General features: G+C 39.8%; 1 protein-coding gene across 1 annotated transcript in view; it reads right to left on the bottom strand.

Annotated features, from left to right (window-relative positions):
• Positions 1–24,284, bottom strand: part of SLC35F1 (solute carrier family 35 member F1) — a 236,962-nt gene that overhangs the window by 41,106 nt on the left and 171,572 nt on the right. The window contains exon 3 of the mRNA XM_061366196.1: positions 10,060–10,187. Coding sequence (XP_061222180.1) covers positions 10,060–10,187 — 128 coding nt within the window. The remainder of the gene's footprint in view (positions 1–10,059; positions 10,188–24,284) is intronic.

Genomic DNA, 24,284 nt, shown 5'->3' with positions numbered 1-24,284 from the left:
TAACCATCACTGGATTATTTGATTTTCCAAAATCAGGAGCTCTGGTCTCTCATGAAAACAGTGTTTAAGAACAGATTTAAAAGTATGAAGATGTCACCTTTTGGCCACTAACTGCTGTCTCTCAAGAAACACAAACTGACTCAGTGAACACTTTTAATATCTAACATCTTTAACCCCTTACTCATCTTTACACACAGGACATGACTCTGTATGTTCTTTGTGGGACAGGAGTTCTGTCAAGGGATGCTTTACTTACTCCAGACAAAGCCCATAAAAAGAAGATTTTATTGTGAATATGAGATATATTAGGGTGCTAGTGTGATTTCAATAGCCAGTTTTAGGAATTGTTTGTACCTGCAGCATGTGTCCTTCAAGATGCAGATTCTCGCTAACAGTTTTTCAGTGGAAGATTTTTAAAATTCCTCTCATTCCATAAATATTTAAACATACCTGTGCTTTCAAGTATGTGAAGATGTGTCTTTTAAGTGCTAACAAGAAGGGATGCATGAACAGAACCTGTCACAAACAAGCGACACTGACAGCAGCTGGAAAACGCCCTTTTGGGGCTGGTAGTCCAAGGTCTAATCCACAAATTGCTATTTCGAATACTGCAACATCAATAGATATAAACATTAAATGTAGGTAATATTCACTGACATTATACAGTTCTTGAATTGTGCTTAATTTAGACCTATAATTACACAATGGGATATAAGGAAATAAATTAGGTTGCTACAATATAAGCAATAAGATAGCCTAGTATATCTTGCTTTTCCATTTTTCAGTTATTGCTTTACATTTAATTTCTTTAGGACTAAGTTCCTCCTGCCTTTCTTTTTTTCCTCAGATAAATCTGCCTAGTAGAAAGAAAAATGCACATATATTCTACAGACAAAAGATGTGAGACTGATTTGCAGTTGGGCTTTTTTTTTTCTTCCTTTAATTTCTTTTGTTTGTTATTAGTTATTTCAGCTATTTATAAAAACCCATTATACCTATTTGTCATTTTTCTCACTATAAAGCTATTACAATAACAAAGGTAAATTATGCTTAGCTTGAATTTCATTGATAGTAAGTTGTTTACCAGTATTTCCCTAAGAATCACCTTTGATATTTTCCTTGTGACCTTGACAACCCTGTCATTATGTTAAATTAATGAGTTACTGTGTTTGTGGTTTTCTGCAGCTACAGCTCTAAATTGTGCTCCTTTATAAGGCAGGACACAAAAATATATAATCTAGTCGTGTATCACAGAAACTCCTTTCCATTAGAAAAATGCTGTGCTATTGTAGGAATTGAAGATTATTATTTGACTCTAAAAGGTATCACACTGCATCTAAGCCTTTTGATGATACACAATGTAGAAATATATTTCCTCCAATGACTTGTTTGTTAAATTACATTGACTTTATTATGTTTGTGAATCACAGACAAATACTCTCTTGCTACCAGTGAATATCCAGTCTCTGATCTCACAAATTCAGTATGTGTTTGCACATCTATAGCAAGAACGTCCTGTTAGTCACTGGGAAGGAGAGCTTGCGAGCTTTAAAAGGAAGGTCTGCAACACAGAGGTTGAACTGCTGATCTGCAGTAATACCAAAAAAAAAAAAGAGCTGGGCAGCAAACTCCCTATGGGAGCAGCTGAACTGAATTTCCCTTTTTAAGGATTCATTGGATTTTTTTTTTTCTCTCAGTTATAAGCCCCTTTTTTCACATTAGGGGTTTCTCATTAGAGCTGCCCTCCAGCAAATCATGCGGAGAATCAGCTGCACTCTCTATGCAGCCTGCTCTCCAGAACAGAAGGATCAGTAATATCTGTTGCATTCGTCTAATGTTGCATTCGTCTAATGTTGCATGGTCAAGTACATGTGATGGATACTGAATTTCAGCATGCAATGTGGTAAGTTTAATACAACAGCAAGTGCTGTATCCAATAAGAGACACACCTTTTGACATTTAGTTTGTTTTTCAAAGGAAGAAAGGGTTTGCTGCCCATTTGAGGGCTTTCTGTTCCAATTTTCACACTACCTTCACAATACCACATACACTTGACTCAACTGTACAAAAGCAGCTGTGATGTGAGCCCTCACAGAGCTGGCTGCTGGCTGCCACAGGAACTGTGTGGCAATTACTCTACCCTGTGACTGCAGGGAAGGTGTGGATGCTGGCAGCATTTCTGACAGTTATTTCAAGCAAGTCAAATAAAAAGGGAGATTGTTTTTACCTTTCATGTTTCTATTCACTATTTCATCGCAACTTACTTTTTTGCGTGGTTTTTATATAATCATTAAACTGATTTAAAAACTATTACTTTTTTTTTCATTCAGCCAAAATACACGATGCTCTGGATAGGGAGATTGGTGAAAAAATCAGTTAGTGATGTCATTTGCTTAGGAAAAAAAGGAAAGTAAAATGTTTAATTTCCATGACATGAAGGAAACAAAGCCAGAAGGCTGCTCCCGGTCCGAAGCCTCTTTAAAACAGTATTTTGCTCAAAATATCTCTGTTTTTTTCTTAGGGCCACAGGACCAATGGTTCTATAACTGTTCTCATCAGTTCCTTTCATCTGTTCCCAGCATTTTCCCTGTAAACATAGAAACCTGTTCAAAACTTTTACTATTGAAAGACCTTCCCCTACCAACGATTTGCATGCAACAACACCTGAGACGGGGATTATCACAGCTCCAGCTTTCTGTGTACATACAAGGAATTCAGTGACTTCCTGAAGTTCCGTTAAATGAAAGGTGGTGGTCACATCCAACACCTTGGATGAGACAACACACAGTTCCTCTGCTCTCAGCTCTACACATGGACATGCTTTACTACCAACATCAGTAATCGCATGTTGACTCTTGACAATAACCTTTCTTAGGACACAACTCTCCATCTTCTCCTCTCATTACATGTACTGCAGCTGTGCTTATGTAAGGTCTGCTCAAATATTAGTAAGATCTACCAGCAAACTGACCACTGAAATGGCGTTTCCTTTAATTGCCTTCTTCCTCCGATTTTATGTATTACTGTCAGAAACGATCACCCTAAGACAGCAGACAGCTCTGCCAGCAGTCACGTGTTTCTACAGAACTATTATCTGTTTGCTTCTCTCCAAGTAAGATGGCTGGATACGAGCTTTGAAGACCATTTTCTCAAGATTACCTATTAGAAACTTCTCCCTTCTCCTCTGGCCAGGAAAAATCATGGATGTCTCCTGCAAAAAACCTCTGCTTCCGCATTTCACCAATAAGAATATGCAAAATAAGCAGAGAATACCAAAATCTCTGCTGTTGTAATGGGCACAGCTCCACTGACACCAATAAGAATATGCAAAATAAGTAGAGAATACCAAAATCTCTGCTGTTGTAATGGGCACAGCTCCACTGACTTCAATGAGATTTTGCATATTTTTATTAGTAAAAAGTTTGGCTCAGGGTGAATTTTACCATTAGAGGCTGGAGCTCTGGATACAGAGAGCTCAGTTGACTCCAAAAACACGTACAGAGACTGAGCATACTGAGGGGTTGGTTTGCGAACCACAGATGTGCAACACAGTTAAAAGACAGAACAGCAACTCGAAGTGTGATAATTAATCGGATGCAAGATAACACCCCACAGACTCCTACAGTATAAATGTATGGTATGCAAGAATTATTCACAATGCTGATCTATCTGCAAACCTTAACATTACACTATTGTCTCACCACCCGGAAGCAAAACAGGAAACTATGGTCAATCATACATACATAGGACTGAGGAGAGGAAGGGAAGGAGTTAAATTTATCTCAGTTTTTGAGAGTGGGCACTGGAAAAGGTGGATCAACAACTTCAGTATTGCACATCCCCTGCTCCTCACCTCCCAGATTTGCTTCAAAATTATCTCAAAAGTTCTGCCTCAACGTATATTATTAGCCCATAGGGACTGAGCACAAAGCAAAATCTATTGCCATCCAGCACTCCTATAATAAGCACTTACTGCTGACTCCTTTCCTTTTCCAGTGGCAGTTGTTGAGGTACGAAAACTGCCAGAGGTAATTGGAAGTATGATGTACTGCCGAGCCTCACAGTGATATAGGAGAAGATGAGAACACTGGCATTGTAGTCTTTACTGTCTCCTGGTGTCTATAAATCCTAGCTTTTACTATCTTTGTTTTCATCATGCCAATCAAAGGCTTGATTGCTCAAAGAATCAATTACCAGATAAATCACTATTTGGGAACACATCTCTCTCTCGGACAGTGCCTTGCTAGTGACATCGTATGCATATTCTACAGTACCACTATGCAAGGCGCTGCAGAAACAGTCCAATTTCTATGTGGTGTAACACAGAAAAAGGATAGCATTTCCTCTGGAGAGTGCAACACAACAGTGTAATATGGAGGTAGTAGAACAGTGGATTGCAGCAAGGAGAGCTAATTAATGGGACACTAAGAGAGAAGGGAGAGGGCAGTCTGCCTCATAATACAGCTTGTTATGATGAGAAAGCACTTAACTAGCAGCAAAGGTTACAAATGTTGGCATCATAATAGGCTTAATGGAAGACATTATGGACTTGGTAGAATGTATGTGTGTGGTACACTGTAAATGCAGTACAGGGAAGTCATAACATAGTTTTAAAGAAATCAAATGTCTAGACCGAAATAACAGCAAAAATTTTGCAATCCTTAAATTCCCTCTGATTTTATCTGCTGTGTAGAAGGTGTCCCTAACAGTGATTAAAATGCCCTTATTGAATATTTATTAAACCTTCTGCAGGCCTACATCAGGGTTGTTTAAAAACACATTTGCATTAATATGGAAAGTATTACCACAGGCAGTCCTGAAAGTTAAGCATATAGTCCATGGGATCAGGTGCTGCTGTACAAAGGAGTGTTTAATGTACTTTCTGCACCTGCTAGAGCTGATGTGCAAGAAGGCTGTAAAATCTACATTACATTACATTACAAAGTCATATTAATGGACCAAAGAGAAACTAAAGATAATTTTGTGAGTTTTTTGCCATCTGGGAATCAGGACACGTGTCAGAGCGTGGAGTGTGACTGATCTCTTGAACTTCTAGTATTTCTTGAAATACATGGTTTTGGATATCAAATTGATCCCTCTACAAAATACTGTGCCTTTTACCTTGCATATAATCAATTTTCAAATGTACCCTCTAGATAACAGTCTTCACTTACTAGCCTGAGCATTTTCATGGCTGTGGGAAACCTGAGTTTCAATCCCCACAGCTAAGGTGGAACTAACTCAAGCCCTTTCTGCGGGCTACTGTTTTCACAGCTATGACTTCATGTAAAAGGTCGCTCCACCCTTGCAATTTGGAGAGCACTGCAGGCTTTCTGTAAACACTTGAGGCATCCTAAGATCACAGCTAACAAACTGAGTTCCTTGGGGTACTTTGATGTAGGAATACATGGCTTTTGAAATTCAAATTGGAGGCAGGTATTTAGGTATTTAGGCATTTGTCTTCTTCAATACAGAAGTGCTCTGGGCATGCAAAGAACCAGAACTTAAAGCTACCAAAGAAGGAGCAACCTGAGAGGCTGGAACACAAGTTTTCATGTCCCTGGATTGTGCTCTGAGCAGCAGGTTAATATACATAGAACCAGGAAAATTAGATGTCTACAACATTCTAGACATGTAGACAAGCAGATGTGCTTCTTGGATTGTTCTATTAAATCTAGTTGCCCCTAGGTTGCACTGCAGGTACCTAAGGCTAACTTGGATTTTATCCTTAGCTAGCCTACACCTTGATGTCTGAAACATAAACAGTGCATGGGTTTTAAAAGTAATTTTTATGTCACCTAGTTTATATGGGAGGTCTTTCAGTTTGCTTCCTTTTTTTTTTAAGGGAAAATCACGAGTTTTAGGCTTCACAGTACCTTGATTTCATCTTATGATGGAGCTGAGCGCCACAATCTCAGACAGTAATTATAGAGTCCACAAGGATTTGAAATAATCAGAAGCATGTCCAAAAGAAAAGGTACCATATTAACCTCTGCTTTATGCCTCTGTGTCCTCATTCACTGTGGTTCTGAAAGCACCCGGTGAAAGACATATAGGAAGGTTTATTAGAAAATTCTGTTTTCCCAGACTCAAACCAAAAGGGAATTTTAAAGGAAGTGTATGAAAGATAGGGTGTGAAACAGTGGGGAAAAGTAGGGCACCATTTTCCATCTTTTCCTGGAATCATAATGAGATAATGTCCATTAAAAAAAGAAAAAGGATGGAGTTTAAACTAGAAACTTTGACAGTCCTAAGATTTTAAAGCTGCTGAATCCCTGGAGGTTTTTCATGAAAGCAGAAGTGCAAATCAATTGCAATAAAGGTATATTTTTACAGTTAAACTTTGGCTTTTTGCTGGGAGGAACTTAATGTTTTTTGCCTAAAAGCACCACAAGCCCAGTACGCTTGCATATTAGTTTTGCGTGATGGAGCAGATATGATGTGGAAAAAAAAATATATGCTGTAAACTTGATTTCCTACTGAAACAGTCCGTGTGCCACCACCATAAAAATACTGCAATATTTCTCATTTACTGAAGTGAAAATTCTGAAACACCTTACATTCTCCCCATCAAAAATGCCTTGGTGTTAAGCCTGTTGAGAATAATATCCTACTAAATTGACTTGATTCTCAGTTAATACATACACTGGGACAGCTCCCACAGCCTTCAGTCAAATCCATGCTGATTTCTGGTAGATAGCAATGGATTCTCAGGTCTCAGTTCTGAAAGGATTTGAACTCTCCTTATTACATGCCAGTGTGCACTTATGGCCTCACAGGTAGTGCTCTTGCAGGACCAGGCCTTTCCAAAAAGCTTGAGACTGGTCCTGTCAGATTCTTCAGAAATCAGATTCTAGGAAAGTCTTGCTGTCTTCCACCTTTTACTTTCCATTTCCATGTCAGGAGGGTTGCAACTTGATGATCTTAAGGTCCTTTCCAACCCTAACTATTCTATGATTCTATGATTCAGTCTTCCTTTCATACCATAACACACCTTGACCAATGCTGCTTAAGGCTGAATAATCCCCCGAGCTTTTTCAGTTTCGTTGTTAAATAGGGTGGTGCTTGGCTACATTTCATAAAAAGTGTCATTTGATTCAACATCTTAATGGATTACCTCATACTCATCCCATTTTCACCGTATCTTTGGGTTTGTCTACGTTTAGAAGCTTATGCAAATTAAGGCATAAATAGAATTTAAAATGCAACAGGTATTCCCAGTCACTCTGTGTGTATCCAAGCAACCCAGGACAACTATGGGAAAAGGAGATACTCCTGAAATTCCACTACTGAAAGCAAGCTTGACACAGCATTTGAGCTTCCACCTCTTCCTTCTTTCGAGCTACATAGAAAAGAGACCCGAACTCTGATGTAAACTTTATGTGGAAGAGGTCTAAAATGGACATGATGCTGTCAGTGCCCTGTGACAGGTCTGTTCCACCCTTCCTCTCTCTCAATATGAAAAGAGACTAAGGTTCATTTCAGCTAACAAATTCCCTGCCAAGACACAGGTAATGCCATTGAACTCTCCTGCCTGCTTCCTCCTCACACTGTAGGCTTCGATCGCTCACACTAACGGCTATGTTCATTGCAGATGAGCATCTTCTGGAATCGGAGTTTCATGGGTCTGGCCAAACAAAACTGTCATATGTGCTTGCTGGTGGCTGTAGGAAATGGGATTTAATGACCTGTATTGTCTTGCTCAGTCTGCTATTTCTATTTGCTATGAATGAACACACAAAAGCAGCAAATCAGCTTTTGTTTTTCTCTTTGAGGCTTTTAGTAGCTACAAATCAGACAGTGTGAGACTTATGTGGATTTACGCTTTACTTTATACTGAATAATCTGATTTGAAAAAGTGTTAAAAAGCAGTATTACGTTGTCTGGGCACATACCAGATTTCTCAAAACGACATTCTGATGGCAGAGGCGTTTGTGAATATTTAGCATAAACCGCACACTCAGATTCCTTGAATTCATACTTTTATTTTTGCTTCTTATTCAGCTAAACAAGCTCAATATTTTCCAGTATCACATTTCAGCTATGGAAGAGATAAAAACCTAAATCAGCTTTGTTTCTCCAGAACACTGACTGATGCTTCTCTGTTTTACTGGCCCTAATACAAACTTCAGGCAAGTAAGGTTTAAAATACACTGAACACTATGCAGTGTTGCCTAGTTATGTAGAGACAATGTAATAAGGGAGTAGGTTTGCTTTACAACAAGTAGCAATGAAGTATGCAATGTTTTCCCAAGATAGACAGTTTTCAGGCTCTTGAAAATGTTTCTATTATTCACTTCTCTGCTTAAATTGGAAGAAGCCTGATTCTTTTGTGTTTGCATTTAAAGTATACAGGTTGGATCTTTGCAGAAATCACCACCCTAGCTTTGGTGCACTGCATGTATAATTTTTTAAGGGAGAGTACACTTTCTGACAGCTGCAGTTAAGCTGTTATATAACATAAGACATCTAACAGCTAGCATTAAAGTAAGATTTCTTCATCATAACTACATTCACTTCACTTAATGACAACTTTTGCACTCAGATATAATTATGGATTTCTAAAATCCTAAATTGGGTTTGCATGGTAAGGGTTTGGTAGTGGGGGGGGGGGTGGGGTGGGAAGGCTACAGGGTGGCTTCTGTAAGAAGTTGCTAGAAGCCTCCCCCATGTCCAACAAAGCCAATGCCAGACAGCTCCTAAGATGGGCCCACCACTGGCCAAGGCCAAGCCCATTAGCAATGGTGGTAGTGCCTCTGGGATAACACAGTTAAGAGGCAAAAGCTACCATGCAACAGGAATTGCAGCCAGAGTAAGAACATGTGAGAGAAACAGCCCTGCAAGACCCCAGGGCCAGTGCAGAAGGAGGGCAGGAGGTGCTCCAGGCACCAGAGCAGAGATTCCCCTAACCCCATGGTGCAGTCCATGGTGAGGCAGCTGTGCCCCTGCAGCCCATGGAGATCCATGCAGGAGCAGGTCTCTACCTGCAGCCCATGGAGGACCTCACAGCAGAGCAAGGAGATGCCTGAAGGAGACTGTGACCCCATGGGAAGCCCAAGTTGGAGGAGGCTCCTGGCAGGAGCTGTGGCCCTGTGGAGAGAGAAGCCTATGCTGGAGCAGGTTTGCTGCAGGACTTGTGATCCCTCATGGGAATCCATGCTGGAGCAGTCTGTTCCCGAAGGACTGCACCCATGGAAGGGATCCACACTGGAGCAATTCATAAAGAACTGCAGCCTGTGGGAAAGGCTCACGTTGGAAAAGTTCATAGGGGACTGTCTCCTGTGGGAGGGACCCCATCCTGGAGCAGGGGAAGAGTGTGAGGAGTCCTTCCACTGAGGAGGAAGGAGCAGCAAAGACATGCGATGAACTGACCACAGCCCCCATTCCCTAGACCCCTGTGCCACTGGTAGAGAGGAGAATTTAGGAGTGAAGTTGAGCCCAAGAAGAAAAGAGGGGTGAGGGAAAGGTGTTTTTAAGATTTTGGTTTGTTTCTCATTGCCCTTCTCTGATTTGATCGGTAACAAATTAAGCTGATTTCCCTTACTGGTGATTACTGGTAAGTCATCTCTCCCTGTCCTTATCTCAAGTCTTTCATCACACTCTCTCTCTCTGGGCCAGGGGAGGAGTGACAGAGCAGCTCTGGTGGGCACCTGGCATCTACTCAGGGTCAACCCACCATACAACATTTGCACTCAGATCTAATTATGGAATCCTAAAAGAAGTTGTTATATTGTTCTCAAGTACAATATGAAGTGAGAAAAACATTACAGCCCATATGAAAATATTTCCTTAAAGGACCAAATTAAGTAGATAATGCTAAAAATGTGTTCATTAATAGTTTAGCATGGGAAAATAAAATGAAAGCCAGTATGTTTTTGTACAGTTTGGAAAACACTGAGTAATAAAAATGGTCCAATATTAAAAAATGTGTTTTTTTAAACAGCATTAGAAGGTATACAGAAGACATAGTAACTAGCTGTTAGCGCACCAAAGCAGATGGACACTGCACCAGTGACCTTATTATCTTACCTCAAAAGAGAGAATCCTTTGAGTTCTTACCTGTACACTAGTAAGAGTGGTGTATTGATAAGCTTTGACTACCAAGTAATTGGCTTCTATATCTATTATTCCCAGGATCATGTATTTCCACCATCTCCTTTTCAAAATTGCCAGCAGGTTTTCTTCTCCTGTGGTAAGAAACAAGAAGAATTATGTAAGAGTTAGGTTACAAAATATCTGCCTGTCAAGAGAAATTATCTAGCACATCTCTTGCATTTACAATATGCACTTCAATAGCACCATATACAAAGAGACACTGCAAGGACATGAAGACTAACATGCCCTATTTGTCCTGCAGATATTAAAAAAAGCCAGCTTGGTGAAGTAATACATGAGGGTCAGACTGACTCTTCACTTAAGATGTAAATAGCACTGGGAAAAACAAGTGCAGTTTGGGATTACTGTAAATATGCTCTTAGTTTTATATATACACATATGAAATGCTAAAGAATAGAGAAAATTACTACATATATGTATACATTCCATACGTACTGACAAATGCTGTATCACACATGACACAGGAGGGCTTTTCCAGAGTGGCAGATTGTAGTATTTGCAAATATGATGGAATATTAGAGCATCACCTTTGGTCAGATTACAGATCCTGTTCCAAAGATGGTTATTATCCTCTAGGACAATAACCATGTTCCCAAGGATGGTTTAGATCTGAGAGGTTCAAAATATCAGACTTGTTTAGAGAAAGGTTGCACTGAGACAGATTTTCCGTGACAGATTGTTCTGCTACCAGGATCGATTTCTGAGGTAGGCAGGTTTGCTATGTTCTGTGGGGGCCCTGTCAATCACCCAAGTACTTAATTTCCACCACACGAAGACTGACAGTACAATACGGCCTGCAGATCAAACCTGCAACTTTCAAAAGGTCAAAGCATTCCTCATGTTAGGCTAGGAATTATTACTGTTCTCTGTTCAAAGGAAAGCAGCTCATTAGTGAGGGTGGGCAAACTGTTACTTATTTGCATTACAGTAAGCTCCAGACATGATGAGACCCCACTGGGAAAGGGGTTGGACATACCAACTGTGGCTGAATGCAGTACAACTGGAGGTCTGCAGCCTACACAAGAATCCAAGTAGGGCTGACTTGTACTGCCAAAGTATCGGAAATAGAATTTGAACCATCTTTAAGTTTAAAAACCCCCCCACTATTCTCAGATTTGTTCATGTTGCTGCAGCCGTTCTAAGCACCTGGGATCATCAAAACAAGTGGTGGAAAATACAGAAGAAAAGGAACATTATTGTCAATTGCCACTAAAACTTGCTCAGGCTTCCCAATTCTCTCTCACCATTTTCCTTCATCACAAGAGTGTTTGCCCTCTGGTTCAAACAGACCTGGTGATATACGAGCTGCCATACTACTAGAAACGGCAGGCTCCCTATAGTATAGGAGTATCTCAGAACTTGTAAGATGCAATCACAGAAAAATAGATAATTACTTCAGAAGTTGATTCAGAAATCTTACATGTTAAATCTTGGCCCCACTGAGTGACATGAATTAGGATTTACCTAAACAGAACATCTGAATCATTTGATGTTTGTTCATTAACAGATGCTAGCACAAATATGCTTCCAGTGGGATATTATTAGGGAAAAACCTAATTGTTTGTTAAAGTGAGAATGACACTGAGTGCAAAACTGTAAATGCTGAAAAGCTTTCCTTCCTTCCCTCCCCTCTCTCTTTTTTTTTCCTCAGAGAAATAGCAGAAACAATGTGGTGAGCAGGTAAATTATTTAAGACCCTAAGTTAGTGCATTCAACCATACCAAACTTTACTGTTACCACCAACTTACAGCAGAACTCATGACAAAGAAAATTCTACCCTTTGGATATTAATTATGGCTGCATTTACATATTTTTTATGATGATTTGAGCATGCAGAAATATTTTAGATCTTTTGTCTTGACACGTTTAGGGAGGCATTTTCAAAAAAGCTTTTGAGATTAGATGTCCTAATTCCTACTAAAATCAGTGTAAACCACACAAATCCTTTTCAGGTACTGAAACTATATCTCTAATTTTTATGCTGCACAGATAACACCCTTAAAACACCAACTGGAAACCATCAGTGCAATCGAATGACATGGTTAACATTTCAGAGGGATTTTTTTGTTTTAACTGTAAGAGAAAGTTTAAAGATTTCAGACATCAAACTGCAGTCTCTATCTGAATAGTGAAAATCCCACCTGATTTTGTTACGGTAGGTCCTTGGTGGTACCTACAAAGCAGAAAGTAACAGCAGGCTCAAGAAATGTAAAGACATTCGGTTGCCTGAGCAAGGACTATTGACATACACCAAGGACTCTTTTGGTGCCTCTGGTTTGTTAGCACTTTCCTTCTCCAGCTTCAGTTTCCAACCACAAGATCACTGTACTCCTCAGATGTGGCCAAATAAGTTAGCTTTAAAAACAAATGTATGGCCATGACTTCTGGCTAATAAGTAAAGCCGGAGTTTCCAGAGATGGAAATGAAATCTACAATTTTAACTGATGTACGGGGTCCTCTCTTTTGCTTTCTCCATCCATTCTTTGCTAATGAGAGAAGAAAAATATTTGTGAAGTGTTATTTTATCTTTGATTAACAGCTCTGAGATATTCCAAACTGCAGAAGATCAGTTTCAGCTGAGAAGGCTGGGAAGAGCAAAAAGCAATGCCAAAATACATTTATGCAGTCATCCCTATAGGCCCCCTTCAGATACTGGAAGGCTGCTATGAGTTCTCCACGCAGCCTTTTCTCCTCCAAGGCGGAACAGCCCCAACTTTCTCAGCCTGTGTTCATATGGGAGGTGCTCCAGTCCCCTGATCATCCTCGTGGGCCTCCTCTGGACTTGTTCCAACAGTTCCATGCCCTTTTATGTTGAGGACACCAGAACTGTACACAATACTCAAAGTGAGGTCTCATGAGAGCAGAGTAGAGGGGCAGGATCACCTCCTTTGACCTGGTAGTCATGTCTAGATAAGGGGGAAGTCTTAACTTAGCAAGAATAAAATAAAAAACAGTGGGAATCAGGAGCTTTATTCAAAAGTCTACATGTTGAATAGAAACCTTTGCATAAAAACAAAGTGGGGGAAAAACATCACACCTAATTAAGAACAAAATAGAAAGAGACAATCTGTTGTTTGTGGTGTTTTTTTATTTCCCTTGATGACAACTCAAGGCAAACTAATTACGCAGGTCTTCTGAGTTGTAAGCATCAGAGGCCAAAAGGACTGAATGCAAATGCATACACCTGAAATAGCTAGTAAAGCATTTTTAAAGCTTTTTTCTCCTAACATCTTTCAGATGAATTGTTTAGGAGAAGATAACCAGTATTTTGAAAATAAATACCTCTCCCGCCAAACGTAAAGGGAAGAGGGATTATGTCAGATCATGTGTTTTTGTTATTATCTCAATAGGACTCTGAGTAAGGCTGCCAGCCAGCCACATAAACAAATATTAAACCATAAAGTGTGCAGGTTAGCTTAAAGGAAACATTTCCAGTGAGCCAAAGCACATACTGATGTTGGTGAACATGCATTTATATGACTGCACAGAGTAATACCATCTTCAGACACTGCTATCTTTTAATGGATATCCCCTTCCAAAAAACAGACCCCTAACTTCTTGAGCTTTTGAAAATATAAGCCTTCCTATTCAGTCTAACCCACATGTAATGCAGATTTAAAAGCAAATTGCATATTAAGAATATTTTAAGATTCAGAAATCTAGCATGCTGTTAACACGGAGAAATATCAATCCCCCTCTTTGCCCTTTCTAGAAGGATAGATTCAGGTTTTTACATTTTTTACTGATTTTGCACCGAGACACACTTGACAGTTATATATACAGAGGAGCTCTCAGTTTTTGGAAGAAAGCTACAGCTTTGCCTCAGCTGGCTGAAATTAGAAATCAACAAATAAGCTGCTTTATAGAAGAGATGATTCTACATCATATAATAAGGATTTACCCTTGAGGGGTTACAAAATTAAAAATAAATTAGAGAGAAAATTAAAAGAGGCTTTAGCTGTGCAGTGCCTACCAGAAATACATATATAAATGTGAAAAACCCTTTTCACATTCACCCGCACAGCTGCAGAGGTACAATAAAAAAAACCAACAACAGCCATTAAGACAGCAAATTCACAATTTTTTGTGTATGGGCTTGGGATACAGGCAGAATATTAGCACTGATAGACCTGAAAATAAGCATATTGCTTCTCTTTCATCCCTGCAGTCTCTCTCTTTTAATTCAGACAACAACTTGCTATTTAGATCCAGATCATTAAAGGAGCTGTGCTTTCCTTCTGCTTTACAGAGCTTGGCTGAAGAGATCTAAATGTGTGCACGAGTTTTGCTAGGGGAGGGCTGCTGGGCACAATGGTCCTTCCCCTACCAACAGAAGTGCCAGAGTCAAGTGCTACATGGTAAAGAAGCAATAGTCTCACAGAAGATTATACCAGAGTTTACTTATTATCACTTCCTTTGAAAAAGAAACTCAGTTGCAAAACACAATTACAGGATAATTGTTTCTTTTCCATTTTCACCCATTGTAGCGAACTTTGCATACACAGAACTACAACAGTACCAGTGTTGCTTCTCCACAGACTTTGTAGTCCTCCAGCCCTGCACAGGAGTAGTGCAAGGAGGCAGTGAAATGGGGTAATACCATGCAGAGGTAACAAAAATCTTCTCTGTATTACTATGCCAAGGGGCTTCCATGCCCGAAACAGAAAACTTCCCTTATCTCCTGCTTGGCCAAATTGCTGGTTCAGGGGACTTAAAACCTGTTATAGAAGGCTTTCAGCTCTCCACAAAGCTCAAGAGACCTGTCCCTCTTCTGTGTGACTAGAAAACTTCTGGCCCAAATCTTCTGACCCTTCTTATTTCCTCATATCTGCTTGTATTACTGATAAATACTTTATGGTAATGCCATTGCCTAAAGTCAAAACAGCACCACTGCTTAATTATTTATGCAATAGAGAAAATACTCTCCTACAGGAATGCTCCTCCAGTCTGGCTTCACAAAACACCTGAATATACTGTGTTCACCTTATGAATGACTGCTTATAGGCTGCACTGCTTTTGCTCTATACCACGTTTTCAGTAAATCTTTTGCTAGACTAGATAAACTCATCTCCTTCTGCCTCCTCAAAACCTCTGATTTTATCCAACCTGATCTTACCCAGACCTCCTTTCTGCTTCCTCTTCTGTGGTGGGAAAACCGTGCAACCCACAGACATGCTGCAAACAGCTCAGAGTCACTGCTGTCAAGTACCTTCCAGCTGCTGGCCATGTGTTCCTGCTGCTTGTTCTTTGCCAGCATTGCTGCTTTGGGGCCTGCACAGTGAGCCAGAGCAAAGAACTGACAGGAAACAAAGGTTCTGGGTTTTCAGATCAGTTTTCAGGCTGTGTCCTGAGTGATCTGTGACCAAATTAATGTTAGTCCTGTAGGAGGTGAGAACTGAGTAACAGTGGACCCACACAAGGACAACTCACAGGATGTGAGCTGGCTACACACGTCACTGGTGGTGAGCTATGTCATGGCAATGTATTTTCAACTTCTTAGGAAGTAAATTTTATTTAACAGTCTCAATCAACAGAATTTTTCAGTTTTGTAGGGGTTCTGTTAACTCTTGTCTGTTTCAACTCCAGTGTTTGAACGTCTACCTATCACAGAATCACAGAATGATTTGGTTTGGAAAGGACCTTAAAGATCATCCAGTTCCAACCTCCGGCCATGGGCAGGGACACCTTCCACTAGACCAGGTTGCTCAAAGCCCTATCCAACCTGGACCTGAACACTGCCAGGGATGGGGCAGCCACAACTTTTCTGGCCAGTGTCTCACCACCCTCACAGTAAAGAACTTCTTCCTTGTATCTAATCTAAATCTAACCCCTTTCAATGTAGGAGTTATCCTACTAACACTTATTTGGCTGACACTCTGGAAAAAGGTATTTTATATAACGTCTGATCTCCAGATTACCACAGGAGTAGCACAAATTGAAGGTAAGGTTTATAACACCTCTGCCTGCTACTTTTGTAATTTTGAGCCTACTCCTTTCTATAATATACTTAGACCATTACCAGGACATGCTTTCCAGTTACTAAATCACAAACTTATCTGAAGTACTTAGACTTGTTAATTCCTTTTTTTTTTGCAGACGAGTCTGGCTTGATTCTGGATGTAAATCATAATAGCTGAAGTCAGATCTAGGAACTTGAACATGCATTTTCAAATAGCATGAAAGGATTAATTTCTGGTGCCTTGATTTTGATCCAGCCTGAGCTCTGTGGTAAGATCTGATAACCTTCAGACATCTTCTTATTTCATGAGACTACTGGTCATACAATTAATTTTTATGAGTAAATTACAATTAAAACTAAAACAATAAAGTGGTAGGTGATTTTGTTGATGCCTCAGTTTCTCTCTACCTGGCTGTTCACTAGATTTCATACAGTTTTTCCTTTGGTGGCAGATGCAGTGCTGTATATTACTGACATAGATTACTGCAAGAAACAGACCATGTCAAGTACTGTTAGAAACATGAAGAAAGCTCTGAACACTACACTATTTTGAAACATCTAAACTCCCAGTCCTTTAAAATACCAGTATAAAAACCACTGATATTTCTAGTACAGTTTTCATTTAAGTTATCTCCCAGCCTAAACTTAGGCAAACACCTTTCCTGAAATGGCAGATCGTGTCCTGGGAGAAGCACTTACACCTCCATAATGCGGGACATGAGCACACTGAGAAGCCAAAGTCTTCCCTTGAGTCTGAGATTCAACTATGTCCTTTTCGTGCATTAAATTTTCAAAACTAATTTCTGATCTACGTACTGTCAGATTTAAGTTGCCTCTTGAGCTAATACTGTCAGTTTTGGGGATTCAATCTGGCTCACTCTCACACATAACTACTTCAAAACAAGTAGTTGGAATAATCATTATTATAGGTTAGTCCCAAAAGAAACAATATTCTCTGCTGTTCTAAAACAAACCTATTGTTTTACTCCGTGAGCTCTACAGTTAGACCCTTTTTCATTGTTTAATTCCTATTCTATCTGCTATGAAGCTACTTACAGCACTGCAAAGAAAGATTCTGAGAAGAAAAAAAATCTCATTTTCAAATTTATCAGGGTATTAAGTGAAATTAAATAAATTTGTATGTATCTGCATATCATTTATAGATCTGTAATTTGCATGAATATTTTATCCTGCTGGATAATCTTGAGCATGTTAATCATATTCACAAGACTTACCTAAGATCAAATAATCTTAAAGAAATAATATTCATTGTTTAAGGCCAAGGAATAAGTTAGGGTCCATGAGCTTTTCTTTCCCCTTTCATCAACTTATTACAACTAAAGTTGGTTTAGACACCTACACACTCTGTGACATTTTTTTCCCCCACCATACAGATATAAACAATGAATTATTACATCTGATCCCTATAAAGTTTATTTCCCATAGCACAAGATTTGCCTGAGATAATGAAAACAAACCAAAACCCAACCAACCAAAAAAAAAAAAACCCACAAAAAACCCCTGATAAAACAACAATAAAAAACCCCCACCCCATGATGCAGATTGTCATTACTATTAACCACCCAAAGATCCAGCAGATGCAGCTGAAACTGAATTTCTAGCCTTGCCTTTAGAAAACAGTAAGAAGAGAATAAGTAAATCAAGGAGCGTGTATCTTTCTCCTCTTTCCATCTGTAATGTTTGAACACACTGATCCAATTTAAAACTAATCTGACAGAGTGCAAAGATATTTGCTCCTAAGGTTTACTGTGAATAGGTGACTGAACAGAAGAGAGAAAACCTGACATCACTGACACTAAGTATAGGCTTGGAGGTAAACCCAGTTAGATACCAGAGCCTGGACTCTGCATATTCTTAGGCACCAGCTCATTCAATAAGAGACATTAATTCCTAAGAGATCAGGTGACACCAGTTCTGGGACTCACCAACTACCTAGTAGCAGGTGCTGACATATGAGCAAGGACTGTACACAACATGTGGTAAACATGAAGGAAGGAGAATCTGCTTTTTACAAGCTATGAAACCTAAAGATATCTAATAAGGAAATCTGTCTGCAGATGACTAAGAGGACAGACCTATTAAAAGGCAAGAGGCTACTGGTGAATAACTGAAAATGGGAGTGTTGTATTTTGTGGTATGAACCCTAAAGGCACACACATGCACTCCAATACTGTGATGATTGCTGTTAGCTTAGCAACAACTAAACTAACGTTTAAAAAGGCTGTTTTAATTAGAATAAGATGGGAAGCTGATGCTAAAGAAGCATTGCTGGCAGAATTAAGACTTCTGGAGTCAACAGTGTTAACCAATAATATATAAAAACCTAATACCCAGCATTATTTCACATCATTGCCCTGGGCCAAGAGGAGAGCTGAAGAGTTCAGAATAGATGAGGGCTGGCTGGCTCAAAATCATTATAGCTTTACAGATGCTTCATGATCTCTAGAGGGATTTCCTATTCTTCTGTGTTAAGAGGCTGCAAATATGCGCTAAGTCCTCTTGGAGTATCTATTTGTGGTAGCAGCCATGGGAAAAACTAGCAGAGTGATTCCCCTTCTGGGACTTTCCTCACACCGCTGTTGGTGAACTGGAATAAGGCTTGATAAACTTCCAAATTAAATATTATCCCTGGAGGAATATACAAGCTTTGGGAATGTGTTGCCATCATGGGTTATCGTAAAAGCCTCAGACTGGAACAACCACAGATTATTCAAGAAATGCCACTAATAACACATGAAGCAGAAAATGTGGGAGCTGCCGCTTGGCTAAAGCAATTGTGGGGCCTGCCCAGGACACTTGTCTCCAAGGTGACCAGCTGCAGAGGCTCAAGAGAAGCATGTAAGACACACCAACCCATTGTGGCTCCTTCATTGTTGGCCGCAGCATGAGCACCTTGTTTTATGCATGGCAGTAATTCCAAAAGGCATAAATGAACCCAGTAAAGAAAGGAGAAAATGCAGGCCTGAGCACATAAAAATACATGAAACACATTGGCTTCAAGTAACACTCAGAGCTGGTGTATATAATAATTTGCCTATTTTATGATACTATCAGAGTCATGCACACCAGAAATCTGTGTTGCATCTATAATAATCAAAAGACTTAATCCCCCTCCCTGTTTATATCCTTTGCAAATACTACTGATGTCACTAAAAGCATAAAAAAAAAATCACAAAACTATGCTAATTAATAAGAACAAGGCATCACAAAGATACTGTGACAAGTTGACATTTATAGGCAATTCTACAGAAGCAGCTGGGGATTCGTTATCACGTAATCCTGAATGACTCACCCAGAATGACCGTTAAGACAGAAATCAGGCCAGTTATTTTTTTGGGATGACAAGTTTTTGGAACAGGTGGTATTTTGTTGCATACCTGTTATGTACCTAAAACAAGAGGGTCTCAATGTGATCTTTGGAAACGTAGCAGTTATCAGATAAACAGCATTACACATCCATGTATCTACATAATGGAGCAAACTACCTGGAAAACAACAGGAATGCTGGAGAGCAGCCCTCCATTCAGGGTACTCATAGGCATGCACTTCCCTCCTCCTGAGCTGGCAGAAGTGGGCTAGAAAAACCTTACAGTGGAGTCACATCTGTAGCATTTCTGAATGTTACAACGTATTTTCTCCATGATTCAAACTCTGTACCAAGACAGCTTACAGGTTTAGGAAGTACCTCTAGTACGTGTACGGTCTGTAGTACATTTTCCTTGTCAGTAGTACATCTTCCTGTATTTTAGTGGTTTTCACAAGCACAGTTGTCAGGACTAGCCCATAAGTGCAGTTGTACCCAGAAAGGTAGAGAGCTATGCAAGATGATGAAATGCAGTTGAGACATTGTTTTGCTCTAGACAGAACATTAAGTTAATTAAATGCTCAGTTTGTACCAGCTTAGCTTCAGTAAATTGGTCAAATCAGCTTTGTAGCAGGGATTGAACCTCACCTGGTCTCATTTTTAAGCAAAATAATGATTGCCGTACAAAGTGATAACCAAGATCTACAGACAAAGGAAACTTTGTGTCCCTGCTTGGTGTAGTCTTAAGCTAGTTTATGAAGCCTGAAAAATATAGAATCTGATTAATGTGGCTGTGCAACTGAAATAATGAAGAGATTGAGAGTGGGACTAATAAGCACTTAGATGCTATACTACCACGCTGGAGGTCTGCAGTCCTCTAAAAGTCTGGCAAAAATTACCTGCAGTGAGATGTACAAACTGGGAGATATTCAGTAGGTGTATAACCTGTGTGCTACTGATGACTGGAGAGTGTGCACATGCTTAAGGTATTGAAAAAGTAATTAATTTAACATGCATTATCTTTCCATGGTATAAGCTGATAGCCAATAAAAGTATAATAGAGAAATCCAGGATCTCATCAAATATACACAATAAAGTGGTACAGTATGGATCCTCAGGTATCACGTAGCAGGAAAGCTAATGCCACTGTGCTGCTACTTAATCAGTGAAAGACTAACTACTCACTGTACTAGTGTAATAAGAGAAACTCCATTAGTTCGTTCAGTGTGAAATTGAACTGTGAATCTCTTGGAAAAGCCAAGTGTGGTTTTAGACTGAGCTGGTGCTAGAGGCAGAAGCTGGAACCAGCACATAAGCAGGGGCAGTTTGGTGCCCACTTGGGTCCAGTTCCAGTAGGGCTTTGAGTCCTGGGAGGGCACGAATTGATCAGCGAGGGAGGCAGCCCCTTACAGAAGTGGTCAACACCCCCATTTTGGCTTCAGGATAAATGCGAGTAGATTGCAATGATGTGCTAAGATCCCTTCTAAAATAATCAGCACTTGGTACTTGTCATCTCTGAAACTGTCACTTTCTGTAAACTCTCTGGTAACATGTGGTACTGAGTCATATAGTGCTCAGCAGGGCACACTCCTCCTCACCGACTCAACATCTATCTGAAAACACTCCTCAGAGGTACGCAGACTTGACAGACCAGCTGTGAGGAGTGACCGCTCCTCTCCTGGTCCAAGCTGATTGCCACAAAACTCAAAAATTCTCCAGCAATAAAAAGAAGTGATACTCCGAATTAGCAACCTTATTCTAGACAAGTATTTCCTTCACATGCATTCTGATTTATAAGAAAAATGCTGAATACCTCACAGACATTTATCTTGCCATGTTGCCTGTGCTTAAACAGTAACTGACACTGTAGCCTTTCCGCAACATTGAGAAGACCTTACACCTATTTAGAAATATGCCCGAGTCCTTTTTTAGGATAAGGAATACTAATGTGTTAGGAAGATATTCTGCCTGATAACTGCAACATGAAGTTCTATAACGTGAAGCAGCAGGCTTAGAATAGGAGAAACTTGCATCACGTGCAATTAACAGCCAAGCAGAAATCCCATCAACTGATGAGGTATCCAACCATTAATGTGTGAATTATGACCACATATTACAACTACAGGATGCCTCCTTACACATCCAGCTGGTTACTTACACCAACAAAACCTTTACTATTCTGACATCTATCATTTTGTCCAGGAGCGCACCATCCTATGCTTTCAAGCATATGTATCTGACTCAAACACTACTGATATTCTTTGATAATTTAATCAATCCAGTTGAGAGAGAGTCATCATTTTTCTGCCTTTCTCCTATTCCACAGCTGAAGCCCAGGGGCTGCTCAGTCATGCAACAGCTGTTCAGGGCATGAGAAAAGGGAGTCAATGCACCTTCCTAGCACAAGCTGCTGGGAAGTGACAGAGCACTGAAGGCTGGAAAGCACAAAGAGAGAGCATTTTGGTATTTTATATATGAGAGTGTTGGATTGATGCATCCAATGCTGAACAATGCATCAGAACAATATTTCCGGGGAAGGAAACCATCCCCAGAGTAGGGGTCACGTTGGCAATCCCACCTCTCAGAAACCTCATCAGCACAGGCAGAATGAAGGTATATCACACAAGGTGAGGCAGTCAGAAAGCCTGAGCAGGCTATACAACCTTCTCAGAGAAGAGATGTTACCTCAGTTTCAGTGTACTTCATCATAAAGGCCTTTCTTTTTTTTTTTTTCTGAATTTACTAAAAACAGCCTCAGACTGTGAGAGAAGGGAAATAATAAGAAATTCAGTTAATATAATAATTCTCATAAAACACTGGGTGGCATTAGCATCAATAAAACCTACTGGTTTTAAAGATAAACTGGATGGATTTTTGACCATTTTTTTTTTAATGGAAGCCAATTCACAGATGATGATGAACCTAAACATGAATTTGATGGGAAAAAGAGGTAGTACCTGCCACTGATCCCTGAACTATAGGTGAGAAAGCCAAGGGTTCTGTAACCCCAGCACCCAAGAATGAAGCCCCTCTGAACATCAAGTACCTTTCCCCATTCTGTGATACTTAAATACATGTTCAGAATTTTTTAAAATTATGACCTTGATTTTCTGCAGTCTTGTGCCCAGTGAGTGCAACCTGGGTAAGGATGAGTTATACCTGCTTTGTCCAGAGTGGTAGTTCACATGAAGTGCACAGCACCAGAGAGTTTGGGCTCTCTATGGTGTGGAAGCAGCACTGGGTATCTCCAGCTCACATCCTCTACAGCAGATCTATAAACTGTAAAATGTATTCCTGCTGTGAAGGCTCAGCCCTCCAACAGGAAGACAAGCTGTGCAACGTGAGCACAGGTTTCAGGAGAAATTTATGCAGGGCAGCCCAAGTGAATTAAATCCTTTGGGATGTTCACACAGTTGTCAGTTTCTAGTTGCAAGCACCAAGCTGAGCTCTTCTAGTGAGAAACTCCCAAGAGGCAATTAATATTTGATGGCATAAAATTCAGCATGCCAGACAGATGGCAAAGGAAGAAAATGAAAGTAGCACGTAGACGTAACCATTGCGCTTGGACATATGCATTCACCTGTTAAAACCATACACGCAATACCTTCATAATAACGGGTGCTTTATCTACTTAGCTGGCAGTGACATTAGGCTTATGTAAGAAGTATAAACACCTTATAGAAATTTGTGAGCCCCTGAGATTTATAGGCTGATCATGAGATCTCTATCAATCCCCAAGCAAGTGCTGTAGCTAGTTGCAGTCTCAAGTGCACTAGTAGAAGTTCAAAAATCCCTTCTTTTTATTTCGTTCTCCTGCTCTCTGTTTCTCTCTCTTGCTCTCCAGATTTTCATGGAAAACCACAAAAAGCCTTTCACGGTCTCATGGAATGGATCAGCTTATCATTATGCTTTTTATCATCTCCCATGCGTAAGCAATGACACACACACATATCTTCAGTCATTTCAGCCTGGCAATATGGATCATAAAAGACCTTTGCCACCCCTAAGTGAGCTAGAAGACAACACCAGTGGGATGATTAGGCCTGTTTATGGGATTAATTGCAATTTGATTTAGTTTCAGACATACGACTTATATGGATTTGATTTCTAGACAGGAATTAGTAACAAGCCATTTTTAGCTCAAAAATAGAAACCATCGGTTCTTTCTCATGTTGTGACAGCAAAAGACTACAGAGCTCTCCTGACAAACCCTCTTTCTATTTTTCAGCCCCAGATCCACTGTAACTATTCAGGTCTGCTGTGATCTGTCTTACACATCTTCTCTAAAAAAACGTCCTGCTTCAAAATAAATTATTGCATTTAGAATTACCTACCAGTTTATATAATTTGCAAATAAGGAAGGTTGAAAAATATATTCGTGGGATTCAGACTTCTGCATAAATTTCACCAGTCAAAAAAGCAATAAAACTTGCTTAGACAAAATGAGAATATCAATGAAAATTCAATAGTATCTCCAGTGAGGAGAAAATATAACAATTTCTGCATTAAAAATATTTGTTTTACAAGTTTGAGATTTCTCTTTTTTTTTAGTTAATTAATTTTTCATGGTTTTATTATTTACATACTTTTAGGAGAAGCAATGTGAACTGACTGATTCATGGTACCATGATACTTTTGCTTTTCCAACCTATTTCACTTACTAGATTCAAATATGAATGTATCCTATATTCACATGCCTGCTGTTGTGGTCAGCCTGATGCAATTCAGACTAGCACCTTCCACTATGCGTCCGCTCAGTGAGTGGCACCAGCCTGGAGCCACATATTTTTCCTTCTGGGTCAGGAGCAGGCACATCCTTATGGTCATGCTCACAACTGTGGCAATATTACCTCTCTCACTCAGAAAAAAAAATGCAGGGCCAGC

This window comes from Neopsephotus bourkii, unplaced genomic scaffold (genome assembly GCF_033783945.1).
Source record: "Neopsephotus bourkii isolate Nb327-2 ecotype Australia unplaced genomic scaffold, CSIRO-AGI_Nbou_v1 NB_1314, whole genome shotgun sequence".
NCBI classification, from domain to species: domain Eukaryota; kingdom Metazoa; phylum Chordata; class Aves; order Psittaciformes; family Psittacidae; genus Neopsephotus; species Neopsephotus bourkii.
The sequence above is the reverse complement of the archived record's forward strand: the minus strand, read 5'-3'. Positions and strand labels throughout refer to the sequence as shown.